The sequence below is a fragment of the Nyctibius grandis genome, chromosome 21 (assembly GCF_013368605.1).
Source record: "Nyctibius grandis isolate bNycGra1 chromosome 21, bNycGra1.pri, whole genome shotgun sequence".
NCBI lineage: Eukaryota > Metazoa > Chordata > Aves > Nyctibiiformes > Nyctibiidae > Nyctibius > Nyctibius grandis.
The window spans coordinates 3,979,473-3,994,427 of record NC_090678.1 but is presented as its reverse complement, the minus strand read 5'-3'; the positions used below and the strand labels follow the sequence as shown (position 1 = coordinate 3,994,427).

At 45.9% G+C, this 14,955-nt stretch overlaps 1 protein-coding gene across 1 annotated transcript in view; it reads left to right on the top strand.

Moving 5' to 3' along the window:
* LAMC1 (laminin subunit gamma 1) overlaps positions 1-14,955 on the top strand; it is a 69,354-nt gene that overhangs the window by 30,617 nt on the left and 23,782 nt on the right. The window contains exons 2-3 of the mRNA XM_068417100.1: positions 12,549-12,853; positions 14,719-14,849. Coding sequence (XP_068273201.1) covers positions 12,549-12,853; positions 14,719-14,849 — 436 coding nt within the window. The remainder of the gene's footprint in view (positions 1-12,548; positions 12,854-14,718; positions 14,850-14,955) is intronic.

Genomic DNA, 14,955 nt, shown 5'->3' with positions numbered 1-14,955 from the left:
CTATAGAGCAAGGCTTTTCACTTTTAATTTAGTGTGAAGTTCTATAAGGAAAAGCTTGAGTGGGGTTGAAGATAGAAGGCAGTGTTGGTGTTGCATGTGTTTGTGATGAATGACGATCCTTCTCACACTGCTCCAGTGCATTTGCATTTCTTAACATGGGTAGATCCTGGGTTTCACTTATTTTCTCCTTTCCAGAGGCTCATGCGACTGCTGAATCTCCTTTGGTAAAATGGTTTGGCTCTAAATGAATGTATTTGAAGTCGAGACCCAGCAGGATGTGCATTGTGCCAGAAGAAGACAGCTGCTGTCTGCTATGGCTGATGTGTGCCGCTATTGAGGGTTTAAAATTAGGGGTGTTTTTTTGCCCAACTGGCCCTATTAATTGCTTTAAGGATAAGGACTGTTCTTCATTTGATATCAGAAGTTTACTTTTAAAAATAATTATCTGATCAGGCCACCAAGGAAGCAAGCCTCAACGGTTTGTACCATTTGGTATCTTTTGTTTCTTCATTCTATTGCACTGAGTTATACAAATCTTTCTTGGAGTGATAAAGGTATTGATTGCTTTAGCTGGGTCCTTGTTCAGGAGGGAGTGATGACAGTTTTTAAGAGGGCAGAGATAAGAAGCGTGTCCTCTTGGATGAGGTTGAGCAGAGTTCAAGGGCTTTATCATGCTTTGATGAAGGTGGGCTGCATACCTCCTGTGGAAAATGAAATCTTAGGTAGGCTTTGTGGGTTTCTCAAATAATTGAATTTTCCAACTGAAGTAGCTTTGGTTTTCCTTGAGCTGTCCATGCTTTGTCCAAATTTTGATCTTTTACAGGCACCGTGTCATTTTAATAATGGTCATATCTGTGAAGATTAACATTTGGGGTTGTGCGGTGGTAGCTTCGCTTGACCTCTGAATGAGGTACCCATCAAGGAGACATGGGGATACTATGGGGTCTTGAAAGTCTGAGCTTTTGGAGAAGCAAAGCTCTCATTGCTGTAACTTAATGGTAGATTGCAGAGCGTGGCGTGCTTCAGCTCTCTTGGGGTGTCTGTAGATTGAAGGAGCAGCAGGTAGGTTGGTTTGGGTTTGACCTATCACTAAACGTAAGGATTTAGCGAAAAGAAAGGCTTGAGAGCGCTGTATTGTTTGAGACTTCACTTTACAAAGGCAGCAGCTTTATAGATGGGTTTAAGGGGCTGTTTTTATCCTTTCCCCCAAAAAACAGTCAGAAGAGTCAGTGTACATACTAAACACCCTGAAAAGGGAGGAAGAAACGTCTTGACCCTTACTTCATGGGCTGCAACTGATGGTCAACAAATGACTTGAAAGTTTTAATGTGTGGTAATTCACGTTACTACTTGAGTTACGAGAGCTACAACAAGGCTTTTTCATCAAGTAGGTATTTAACATTTTTAAAGGAATGTCACTGTCTTAGCAGTACTAATCAGAAAATTAATTTTTAATAGCCTCTCTCCTGAGAAAAATACCTTCTGGTAGAGTTCATCTGGGCTTCACAGCAGTGTAGTGTGCCTGGAAAAAATCTCATTGTTTGGCATTCAGTGCAAATAATTCCTTTTCTGTGCAACCACCCTTTTTTAGGCAGTGCTGTTACCTGAGGAAATCTTATGCTGCCGAAGAAACTGTGTACACCTGGGGAGGATGTGGGGTGGGCTCACAAGTTGTAGCATTTGCCTCTCAACATGGAGCTTGGGGACGGGAGATGTGTCTTCTGATGTGCAAGATGTTTCTTAGAGGCTTGCTAGAAGGCTGCTTGCAGGGGTCCTCTTCCGCAGTGACCTCACTGGAAATGTCCTCTACAACAACCCAGGGGCTGAGGAACCTACTTTTTGTGGAGTGAGTGGGTTTTTTGTTCCCTTGTCTGGACTTTGTTCTCTAAGTGTTTCTGCAGCTGTTCCTAATCCACACTTTTTTTTTTTTACTTAAATACTGAGTTCTTGAGCACCATGACCTCTGACCATCTGGGAAGAAAATGTATTTCTTTGCATAATTTTTTTTTTTTCTCTTTTCCACCAGACTACTCCAGCAGTTCTTCGCAACACAGCTGCCTCACTGCTCTGCTGCTAACAAGGCAAATTAATTGCACACCCAGAATTATGAGGGTTCAGTTGCATTCCTGCCCCTGGAAACCAGCCACTGCATGGCCTGTGTTTCAAGATCGGTAGATAAGCTCAACAAATTAGAAGACCCTGTGGAAAGTCTTTTAAACATGTTAACATTTGATTTTTTTGTTTCTGCTGGGACTCTTGTAGGAAAACATGCTTTGCAGGAAACTCGGTTTATGTTCTACTCTCTCAGCAGTCTCCCAGGTGGTGTTCGGTCCTACTTCAGCAACTATGTCGGTAGCTTCTTTTGAATCCTTCCTTTACAAAGGAGCAGCAAAGTAATGCTGTCCCAGTCTGGAAATCTCCCTCTCATACAAAATGGTAAGGAAAGACTGTGCACATATCTATTTTTCTTTCTTTTTCAGAGTTTGGTCTGTTCCTGGATGAACAGCCTTTAGCCTGGGTGGAAGGAGTTTTGATCTACAGATAACTTTCCAAATCTAGGTTTGGTGTGGATACATTGAGGTGTTTTGCAGCCTGATGTAAAGCAGATTTGGCCCCGTTCTAGTCTGTGAATTAAACAAAGGGCTTCAAATTTTGCAGCTGCAAGTATTGAGAAGCCTGGAGTTAGTATTCTCTTTGAAAGGCCAGCAGAGAGCATCCAGTTTCATTTTCTTTGCTCGTGCTCTTCCAAAATAATCTTTTGGAGTCACTTCTGTGGGAAACTGGTCGTGCTAAGCCATGCTACCTTCTCAAGTACATGTGATTTTTCTGCTAAACTCTTCCCTTAGAAATAGTCACTGCATTTAGTAGTTCCTTGTCCTTCATGTGTCTCCAGACAGAACATGTGGATGAACACAAACTTGCAGGACTGTGTGTTTAATACACCTTTGCAACTTCCATGAGCGCTTGCAGTTGGTGCGGTTTGTTCTCCAGGGACAGAGTTGAAGGCACATGGTGGCTGTTACTTGTGAGTCGAGAACTGAGGGATCTGGGGTTGTTTAGCCTGGAGAAGAGGAGGCTCAGAGGTGACCTTAGTGCAGTCTACAACTACCTGAAGGGAGGTTGTAGTGGAGTGCGAGTTGGCCTCTTCTCCCAGGCAACTAGCGATAGGACAAGAGGACACAGCCGCAAGCTTCACCAGGGGAGGTTCGGGTTGGACATTAGGAAGCATTTCTTCTCAGCAAGGGTCATTAGCCATTGGAAGGGGCTGCCCAGGGAGGTGGTGGAGTCACCATCTCTGGAGGTGTTGACTCAAGAAAAGACTGGCCATGGCAGTTAGTGCCATGGTCTAGTTGCCATGGTGGTGCCAGGGCAACGGTTGGACTCGATGATCCCAGAGGGCTCTTCCAACCTGGTTGATTCTGTGATTCTGTGAACTGGAGTGCAATTCCTTCTCTGCTTCAAGAAAAATTTGGAAGAGCTTTGCTTCTGACTTTCCAAAACATATTTGAAACATAACTCAGTGGCAAGCTTTGTTTTGGAAATGGCCTTGCTCCAGTAATGGTTTTGTCGACTCTGTTTATCCCAATTCCTTCCCTGGCTTAATAGGCTGAGAAAGTAAAACTGTTGTGTGTGTGGGTGGTTGAACATGGTCCGTATGGATATTGCTGTGATTTGTGTTTCATAAATAATGGTAGCTTGCGCATAAGCCTGTAATTGACTGAAAATGCATTAAAAGATAGCATGAAGGCACATAAACCGCTACTTAAAACCCATAGCAGGAGTCTGTTGGGAGGAGGAGGGGGAGATTGCTCAGTGGAGATGGGGAGGCAGGAGGCGTGCAAACTCTGTGCAACATGAAACAGTGCGATTCAGATGTGCTAAAAGTTAGTTTTCTTAAATGGTTATTGAAGAATGCAAAACTCCTTAAATACTGGAGAAGAGCAAGCTGTCTTGTCCGTGTCGGCACCAGGTGATGGATGCTAATAGCAAGGGTATTGTTTCCAAATAGCTGTGGTGTTAATTATGGCCTGTATCTGAAAAAAATCTGTGGCTGGTGAGTGGGAGGTGGAAGGGCAGGGGCGGGAGGGAGATTAAACCATCAAAATTCCAGAGAATTTAGTGTTTTGTGTAAGGAACATTTCTGGCCTCTCCAGGGCTGTACAGCCAGCAGTGTGGGAGCTAGTCTGGAAGGTCGTCTTGCTCCCAGAGCTGCTGAACTTGCTGCTGCTCAGAGCGCTCCTATATAGTCGTATCACTTAATTTGTTCTTAATTAGGCTCAACAACGCGAGCTGTGTGTTTTTGATATCTAATTCAGATAGGAGCAAAGCCAGGCGTTAGAGCTGTTGCGGGCTATGAGCACATGGAGGAGGCGGCGGGTGAGTGGGGAAAGCGTTGCCTTTCGACAAGCAGGGGAAAAGGCTTCAAAATATTATTTAATAGAAACTAGTGACTGATTATCATGGGCGATGGAGCCATTGAACTGGGTTCAGAGGCAGCGCTCTGGTGGGAGCTGGTGTACCTCCCCTCCAGGAGTGCTGGGCTGGAGCGAGGGGCGTCTGGCATCTCACCCGCACATGCGGACACCATCCAAAATAACCTTTGTGCTGCCTTTCGCCAGGACGTTTTCGACTCCGGTCATTTGGGTTTGCTGAACTTCTTAACCCCTAAAGTCCTTCAGTTTGCTAGATGAAAGCGTGCAAGGGAAGGGCACGGAGCTGCTGAGGGCGAGGCTCCTGGGAGGGCATGCAGAAGGAAAACAGACCTCAGGAAAGCCTGTTAACATTCCTGCACTAACGATCCCACTTGCAAAATGCTTTTTATTTGAATTTTTTTTCTTGGTCACAAGTCAGTAAAATCTAGTTGTCCTTTAAATAAATGGTTTTGTAATTCTCACCAGATTATCTGATATTTAAATTTGTTTGCAAGGTACTGCACTACAATCCAATAAACTATTTTCTTATTACAAGAAGTCACGTGCTTGCCAGTTGGCCAAATACCATATTTAAAGAAGCTGCAACTTCATTTTTTGTTTTGTGATTTAAACTTTTGCTTTGGAGTTTGAAAGTAATTTGTAGTCTTTTTTTTTTTCCCCAGTCGTTTTTCCATCCCCACATCTTCACCACCGAAAAGATACAGCTGGAACTGAACATCAGGAATATTCCCTCCTACACCTCCTACTGTCAAATTAAAATATCTGAGGGAAAATTTAAATGTAATGTGATTTGCTCTTTGTTTTGTCCCTTTGACTTGAAGGTGGGTAAGATTTGTTGCCTTGTTGTGATTCCTTTGGAGATGTTTCTTACTCAAGAAACATCCATAAGAGATGCCTTGCTGTGTTGCCAAGGATGAGAAGTATCACATTCTACAATTCAACTGAAAGCTTTTTGGTGAATCTCCTCTAGCCTGCTGCTGCCACCAGCTCTGATCTTCTGGGGGCTGTGGTGGTTGCTTCGGTTTTTACTGTGTGATAGTTGTATCTCCAGCATGAGGAAAACTCTTGGGAAAATGTAATGTTGCTGGGGCACTGAGGTCCCACAGTGAGTTGGAACAGGTAGAAATTGCCACTTCTATTTCTGAAGCTGCTGTTGGTGGTGTCGTTACGGACTATCGGTGATAAAATGATGGTTTCTTGGTAACTGCCGTGCGTTCTCCTGCTGGGAATAAAGGGCAAAAGACAGCTTTTTTTTGTCTTTTCTGGATAAGTAATTTTTCAGAGCGATATATTTTTGTTTCTTGGGTAGACTGCTATTTCGGAGGGAGGAAGGGAGGAGTAACCCCCCCACTTTCTGTGCTCCTACAGTTGGGAGGGTGACTCAGTTTCACCCATACATGTTGTGTGCGGGCCGTGGAGCAGCTTCTGGACGTTTGGTACAAGATGAACTTCCCAAGGATCCTGACCCACCATAAACCAGATCCTGCTCGTCTTGGTGCTGACAGTGGTGGCAGGAGGTAGCTTTGCAATCCGGATGTATGAGATGGAGCCCTCCCCAAAACGGCCCATGGCGTCCTTGATCGTCTGTGATCTGGCTGCGCTTGCCAAGTGTAAAGTGCCTTTTTAAAAACGAGCTTTTATCCTTTTTGCTGAAAAAGGGCTTTGAGGCTTCCTGTGCAGATAGGACTTTTGTGTTGTACACGGGATCTTTCCAGTCCCTAGTGAATAAACACAGCTGGCTGTTTTGGGAAACGGACTTAACATCTTTGCATCAAAGCTGTACAAATAAGGCAGCAAGCTGTACTGAATTATTAGACAACATTTTCTGACTTTTACAGTGACTTAGGAGTGTTCAAACGAAAAAAATGCATTTCTTAGGAGGCTGCCTTCAGCCCACGAAGGGGAAAATAAATTTCCCCTCCTCCCTGCTTTGGAAACATGACTAGAACAAGCAGCCTCGATGACTTATCAATGTTGGATTATCATGCAATAATTTACTGGGCAGCCTTTAGCTGTCCGGAGCCGCCCACGCGTACAAGTCAATGGTGCCTTTGTTCAGGAGTGCTGGAAGAATGCATGATCTAATGGGGTGGTGGGAGTTCGCCTTCGTTCCAGCGCGCTCAAGGCTGTGCTCATTCCCCCAGTGTCCCAAACCTGTTTCCTTCCTCCATCCCTGGCCTAGTACGGGCACCCAGAGAAAGCAACCTGTGTTTATATCGCCGTCAGGCTTTCTTAAAATCCAGGTGCCCACCTCTGGCGGAACTCTGCATGCCAAAGTCTTTGGTTTGGTGGAGTGTGGCTTATGATGAGATTGCATTAAAATCCTTCAGACATTTCTTGTTCATGACGTACGTCTCTAAATCTCTAGGCTCTTTAGGTGAGGACAAGAAAATAAACCTAATGTTTATTATTACCAGCTTGTGTTCCCATAAGGGCCACCACTCAGCATTTGAGAGCTATCATCTGTGCTCCTGCGTGGAGTTCTTCCAGATCATCAGAAAATCCTGCATTTTCTTTTTTCAGACCCTGGATGTTCCATCTGCTTGCGCAATACCAGTGCTCTCATCTTCCTCCTCCTCCTCCTCCACAAATTTTCCCAGAAAAGCGAGGGTGTAGTTGTAAGGGACATTTGCTCTAGAACTATAATAACTTCTTGCTTTCTGTCATAACTTTGGCTTTTTCACACGCATGTGGTGCAAGCAACATAACTTCCCACTTATGTGTTTTGCAGGTGTTGGGCTATTGTTTAATAAAACTTCTTTATTCCAAAAGAGCAAGTTGCTCAGGATGTTTCTCACTCTCCTCCCCTCCTTATAAACGCTGTCCTGCTCTTGTTGCCCATCTGCATGCTTGAAAATCCTGTCCCATTCCACGGGATGGGGTGACTCATTGTCCTTAAATATTCCCCTCTCATCGGCAGCCCCTCTGCTCCAGGGAGGAAACCCCCAGGAGGGTTTCTAGCATGGGAGGCTGAACAAAATACTGCAGTAGCTGAAAGCTTGGGGTGGTTGGTTGACTCAAGAAGCAGTGATCAGTCTTGAAACGATCTTGCAAACTTGCTGGCCTCTGTGAACTGACATCAACGTTTCTGTTCCTTGCAATTCACTGCTCGTGTGAGGTTCTGGTATCTGTGCTACCCCTTGCACGTCGGGGTAGCATAAGAGTGGAAGATGCTGCCTCCTGCTATGGCTGGTAGCTCTTTATTTGTCGGAGAGGAGCAGGTGAGTGTTTATGTCTTGAAGCAGCAGAGTCTGTCTGCTTATAGCTGGTCCAGCACTGGGCTTGGTGGTGGGGAGAGTTGAAGGTTCAAGAAGGGCAGTAAGGACAAGATGAATGAACGGCCTGGGGCACGTTCCAGTGTAGTAAACTGGGAAAGCTGGCCTTTCTTCCTGGGAACGATGGAGAAACAGGTCAGAGGAGAGCAAACTGAAATGCCTGTGGTGGTTGCTTGCTCTCTGTCTTGTCACTGCAAAAATGGAAACGAAATCCAATCAAAAAGGGATAAGTATGCTGGTCTTTTTTACTGGTTTGTTTTCAATTCTTTTAACCTTTAGTTAGGAATAGGTTGTCAGCAGGTGCCTGGGTGAGAAAAGCTGCCTTGAAACAGGAGCTAACCAAAAGAGAAACAGCGCAAAGTTTAACTGTTTCATTACTGCTCAGCAAATTTTGCTGTAAATAAATCTGCAAAGGCTTAGTTCTTTGCCCACTACAATCTTCTTGGGTGGATTTTTTTTCTTTTTTCCTGGGCAACAAAGCTCAGCGGCTGTATTTTAAAGCTCACTACTGGGAAGATGCACCAAGGGGTGGCAGAGAGTGCAGAAGAGGTAGCGTGGTTTCTTCCCACATGCAGGGGATGCGGGTGGACCGATAATGAAGGAGGCGAGTAGTGTCGTCTGGGCTTATCTCAGCCAGGCATCTGCTCACAATTCAGCGCTTGTAGTCGGCGTGCCAGCTGGCGGGACGTTTTCCTGATGTAAATTATCCATCCGTTCTGAGGGGTCTGAATACAAGGAGGCCTTTTGTGTGTAGGGACGAATTCCTAACTTGGGGGGAAAGGGAGGAGTTTCTAAAGATCTAAATAGCATTTGCTTACATTTTTCCGGCCTGTCTTCATGGTTTTCAGCATGGCGCAGTTCCTGGTGGACCTTGGGATACAGAAGTGGGCGATAACCCTGCTGAGGAAGGGCTTTAATTGCTGGTAACATCTGGAGCTGTGGTCAGCCTCACAATGTGAGCAGGTTGTTGGGGGAAGCATCCCCTGCGTTGAACAGCGCTGAATGTTTCCAGCGCCACTGCTGCCACCTCTGCAGGCACACAGACTTGCTTGCTTCAATCTGCAATTGCAATACTGTCTTGAAGGCTTATATGTGTGCTTATTTTCTTTAGAGAATATAAAATGATTTTCTACATCACCTTGAAGTATCAAAAGGGGGTGGTTATTTTGTAACCTTGTCACTTGCTGATGAACAGCTTCATGCTTCAGAAAATACACACTTTTAAAAAGTGAGGCTTACTATTTTGAGCTGGGAACGCTTTAAAGGCATGTCGGGTTACACTGGTCACTAATTACAGTCGTCTTTCTACTAATGAACTTTTATAACAAACATCTGGAGTTCTTCCTGCAAAATAGATCTGCCACTTCAGTACACAGAGGGAAATATTAGTTGATACTTGACACTATCAGACACTTCTAAGCCAAACTGAGATCAAAGTAATTACCAGCTTCTAGGAACAGGAGAACAATGACTTTTTTGTCTTCCAGATGAATCGTTTAAAACTGCCTGTCACCTGGTTATTGCCGTCACCCGTTTCTCAGTGTAACAGCAGTATATATTTATTTAGCCCTGCAAGACTTGAAAGCAGCCTAGGCACCTTATCTTTGCCAGGAAAAGGCTCTGCAACCTTGAAGAGCCCTGCTAGCTGCCAGGCTGCTAAGCCCAGCTTTTACGTTCGGTATGAACAGGGGGGAAACGCATTTCAACACTGTGTCAGCTGGTCTTGGGTAAACTCCGTTGTTCCAGTAGTATTTACCCACGGCAAGCTGATACTGCGCTAGCGCACAGCCGCTCCGGGTGCATTAACTGCATTCCTGGTTAATGCCATTAACAGGGTTTCTCAAGTAGTTACACCGCCAGCTGAAATAAATGGCTTTTTCACCTGGGTTGCTTGGTGTAAAACTTGGCCCGTGGTGTAAAACTGAAAAAAGGAGGGTCCTTTCCATTTAGCACAAGGGATTTCTGTGGAAAATGTTCTGGCGCTGCCCGGAGTGCAGTTTGCACATGTTGAGCCTTTAGCTGGGCTGCAGTTTTTGCAAGGAGCTGTAGGAGACCTTGTCAGGGAACAGGGACCATAATCCAGTTATAGTGGAGAGAAAAAAAAAATAGTTCCTTTTCGGGACGTGCGGGCTGTGACCTGGCCTGAGTGCTAGAGCAGAATGTTGCGTGCGTGTGTGGAGTGAGAGCACACACCCGGCCCCCTCTCCATTCCCAGGATTCTTCCGAAGCATTTCCTCCCCAAAATCATCTTGACGAAGCCTGAACGCAGGGTTTTTGCTTCGCGCTAGAGGAGTGCAGTACTAGTAGAAGAGAACTAACCCAAGTCAAAGTAGCAGGGTATTCCTGACAATTCAGTCGACACAATTTAATTGAATGATCTTCATGCTGTTGGCTCTGACTTTTTTTCCCCTCTTGACTCATGGAATAGCTGCTCTTGCCTGATGCCTTCACTGGTTTTGCTGGTGCTGAAAATTACCCAAAGAAATCTCACCAGGGCAGTGACTTTCAGCCTCATATTTTGTTTTACTTCAGTGTATGAGCTCAAAGAAAACTCTCTTGTGAAGCTGATGATGGACAGTTGTATTAGTGATAAAACCATGATAGTAGGTCTGTTAGTTGCTGCCCATCCAAGGTGTTGGTGAAGTTCTTGGACTGGCAAGTTGCAGGTCAACACATATACTAGGGTCTTCCTGCAGAAGAATGAGGAGGCGTTTGCTTCTGGGGCTCCTAGCCTTTATCTGGAAAAGATGGGGAGTATATCCTGGACTTGTTTACCATGGGCCTGGAAAAGATTTGTGCATGCCTGGCCTATTGTCTTGTGTCTGGTGTGCTCACCTTGAGTTTCTGCGTGTGCATGCTCTTCACCTCGGAAGCATACTTAGCCTTCTGTGAGGAGCTCTCTTCTTGAGAAGAGACCAAGTAGAAGGAGAAATGGGAAACCTGGTAGGGACTGATGCATACACCTGATGTCTGCTTCCTTGACCCCAAACCAGCAGTGGGCTAGTATTGAGCAAGAGCCACAGATTGTGAACGTCTGGCTTCCACTCTTGTGCTTAGGTCATCTGTAACCTCACACATGATATAAATAGGAAAGGGTGTTTTGTGGGAAGTATTGGGGGTTTGTATCTGTACAACGCCCCAGCTGTCTTGCATGTCATGTGCAGATAGTACTTTTTGGTAGGTTGGGGTATTGGCAGATTTCTTTGGCTTTAATCACAAACTGGTCTTTTTTTTTTTTATCCTTGGGACGTGTGGTGTAAGTTTCTTGGGTGCTGTATGTCTTGATTTTTTACTTTCCTTTTTTCTGGTGTTTTGATTTCTGGACCCTTTGACATGCTTCTCCTGCTACTTCAGTGTTTCCAGCAGCCAGAAGGGACAAAGGTTCCTCCCTCTCGCCAGCTGGGCTCTGGGTGAGACGTGCCTAATGCAGGCTGCTCCTGATCTAACCAGTGGGTGGGCAGCGAGTGAGGACGGTGGTTTGTGACTCACCTGACTCATTGCAATCGGGTTTTGCGTGTGTGCTTTGAGAGGCACACTGTTCTTGTTGCCTGGTGCCCTCTGGTCTGCTTTAACTGGTGAAGTGAGCCACTCTTCAGCAGGTGCAAAGCCTCACATTAAAATTTAACATGGTGGACTTAATTCATTTGACAAACTGAGATTAAATGTGTGACTCCTACAAGGGGAGAAAGCCTGTTTCTCAATCAGTTGAAACTCTTCTAGTAGCTTTTTTTTTTGTGTGTCAACGAAGGAACCGGTGATGGCTGCAACCTCTGCTTAGAGCAGTGTTTTTCTTGGAGGTGGTGAGAGTGTAAAAGAGCGTGGCAGGGACTAAATGCCAGATGTTTTGTTCCAGGCAAACCTCACGTTTTAGCAAGTTCTCTACGTGCACCCGGGTGTCCTGATCGTACACAGTCTGCTTGCTGAGGTGTGGAGCAAGAACAGGCGGCACGCAGCTGTACACCTCCTCCTGGGAACGTGGGGGTGGTGGAGGAAGGTGGCTGAAGCATGCTGTGGTCCTTTTCCCCTAATGTCTTGTCTTGGGCATGTGAATCCTCTGGGCAGTTGGTTTATGTGCACAGGGTGGATGATCGAGTCACTGGAGAAGAATCCATGACAGAGGGCAGGGAGGTGGGTTTACATTTATCTTTCTAGGAGAGGGAGAACATGGCTAGCTTGTAAATTGTTGCACTTTGGTCTGAAAAGTGTCCTGGTGACTTTAATCGTATGGTCTGGGAAACTTAAACCTTGTTTTGTCTTTCCCAGTGAATGAGTAGGAGAGGGTGTACTCAGTGGTTCACTGCTGGAGGAAAGGCTCTGGGAGTAGTAGAAAGAGTTTGGGATATTTGTTTAGGGAGGAAGCAGAGGTACAAAACAGGCTCTACAGTGTGACTCTTACCTCTCTGGTTTCTCCCATACATGTATTTGGAAGAAATATTATCAAATGGCAGGGTTAACTTGGGCCTGTCCTTCAGATACACACAAATTGTGGCTCTGATGTAATATATCATCCGTGGGGGTGAGGATGGTGTTGGTCATGTCTGCAGAAGAGAATTGCGGCTTGTGAGATGTGTGTTTGGTGGCACAGAAGTCTCGGTCTGTTGATTTATCTACTGAGCCTGCCCTTGACTTCTGCCTTCAGTTCCTTCCCCTTGTCTTTGCCAGGAGATGCAGTACATAGGACTGGAGGAGATGTTTCTGGGGCTGCTGGCCACTGCTCATCCTGCTGGATGGCACTAGAGGAGATGTTTCCTCTAAAGAGAGAACTGCAGTGCAGCTCTTCCCGTTCTTTTTGGTTTAAGTTGTTTGAGTCTTTCTCATATCTGTCTTCTCCCATCTGCAGGAAAGGCCTTTGACATCACGTACGTGCGTCTGAAGTTTCACACCAGTCGGCCGGAGAGCTTTGCGATCTACAAACGCACCAGGGAAGATGGCCCGTGGGTGCCCTACCAGTATTACAGCGGCTCCTGTGAGAGCACGTATCACAAAGTCAATCGGGGCTTTATCCGGACTGGGGAGGATGAGCAGCAGGCACTCTGCACGGATGAGTTCAGTGACATCTCCCCTCTCACTGGGGGCAACGTGGCCTTCTCGACGCTGGAGGGGCGGCCCAGTGCCTATAACTTTGACAACAGCCCTGTGCTCCAGGTATGTGAGCAGGACTCAGTCGGGCAGTCCCAGTTGAGTCTGTTTAGTTGTGGGTGGTGGCTTTGTGCCCACCGTGGGCTGCGCTGCAGCCCTTACTCATACTGAAAGGCCCTTGCACAGGTAAGATGGGATGGACAATCCAAAGAGGCGCTTCTGAAGGAACAGCTGAACTCGTGACTCTGTTGTTAGTAAGTTTATGGTACCAAAAGCAAAATCGGTGGCGTTAAGGATGATTTGTCATTAGGCATCCTTAGAGGAGGGATGCAAATCTCTGCCTGCTTAGAAAGCAGCTGTTACAGATATAAGGGCGTAGGAAGGTAAAGCCTAAGTCAAATGAGTATTTGAGGCATCTCCATTTATGTTTTGAGCACAAAAAATTAAGAACTGTGAGATTTTTCTAAACAAATAAAGGGTTATTGGAAACCCTAACCTGTTCTTCTGCATGTGTGTTGGGGTGGGGGAGCTTGCTGTTATCCACACTATTTGGTTTCTCTTACAAGCAGCTTGGGGAGGGAGTTCAGTCACGGTTTTTCTTTGTCATTACCATTCACAGTGCCGGTTGGGCAGTGGTCAGGAGCATACTGGGAGCACCAGTTTATCCAGTTTACTTGCCACTTTCCTTATGCTGCTTGATGACTTCTCCAGCTTATATTGCCCCAAGGAGCTAAAGCTGTGGAGTTCGCCCCATCTGGGCTCGTCTCCTTCCTTTCAGAGCTGTGATCACCACTTCTTCCCTTTCCCCTTAGAGCAGCAGGAGCAGACTGAGACGTGATCCCCAGCCAGTGGCAGGAAAGCAGGATCTGGTGGGGCCACTTCTGCAAACAAAAATAAAGATTAATGAGAGAGAAACTCCTGAAATGGAAAAGAGCCAGTTTGGGCACCTTGCTGGTGTAGCTGGCCCTTGCAGAGAACAGGGTCTAATCGTTAAGGTGAATGGAGAGATTGCAAGTGAGCGATACGGCGTATAATTTTCTGATAAACTTCTCTATGTAAGGAATAGAGATCTGACTGCCTGTTTGCTAAAATACCTACAAACCTCTGGTGCTGCTTTATGGAACTGAAGTAGGTGTGTGTTTTGTGCTCAGCACTTCCATGTGTTTATGCCAGTGTTTGTAATTCAGCGAATCTTATTGTACTGGCGAAGCAGCAACACAGCTGCAGTGCAGTTGCACCTACAAGGATGTTTTTCCTGTTTTTATGGTGTTGGAAGGAAAATGGCATTGCAAAAACTGTGGTAAAAACAAGGAGGTACTGACGCCAGTCGCTGGCTCAAGGTGATGTGGAATTTGGGGCCAGGCTATGTTTGCTGGCAGTTGCCGGAGTAGGGTAGTGTGGTGGAGATGCTGTGTAAATATTATGAAAAGCTCTTGTGTTGTAAGTCAGATCTGCCTGTCTGTTTTTCTTCTCGGCCTCCCCCAGCCTCATTCATCTGTCTGTCTGTGTCTTTTCATCTGGTGGGATATGTCTGCAGACAAGCGTACCCTAAAGCTTTTCCGGTCGGTGCTGTATAGCTTTGCAGGAAAACTGCGGTCAGATAGATAGTACAATTAGCAAGCTCGCGTAATTGCCTGCACGGCACTTTGTGCTGGAGAGATTACCCACAGCTTCCCAGCTGAGAGCAGTGAAGAAGCGAAGCAGCAATGGAAAGGGTGCCCAGAGAGGAGCAGGGTCTGGAAAATGCATTCGATCCAAGAGGATGTGGTGTAAGGCCTCTCGGGCAGGGACGTGTGAGCTTCCGAGGTGCAGAGGGGAGAATGATGAGGAAGGAACTTGCTTTGTAAACACAACTGCTAATGACACACCGCTGGTATGCTCTCGAGGGGGATATTTGATGTTTAATCTGATGGGATTTCTGTCTGCTCCAGGAATGGGTGACGGCTACAGATATTAGAGTGACCCTCAATCGTCTGAACACGTTTGGAGATGAAGTTTTCAATGACCCAAAAGTTCTCAAGTCTTATTACTATGCAATTTCTGATTTTGCTGTGGGTGGTAGGTGAGTAGACAATAAACCTCTGTACTTATTTAAAGCTTCTAGTCGGGATTACTCTGGAGTGCTTTAAAGATTTTGATCATACTCGCATGGTACTATTAGGTTCTGG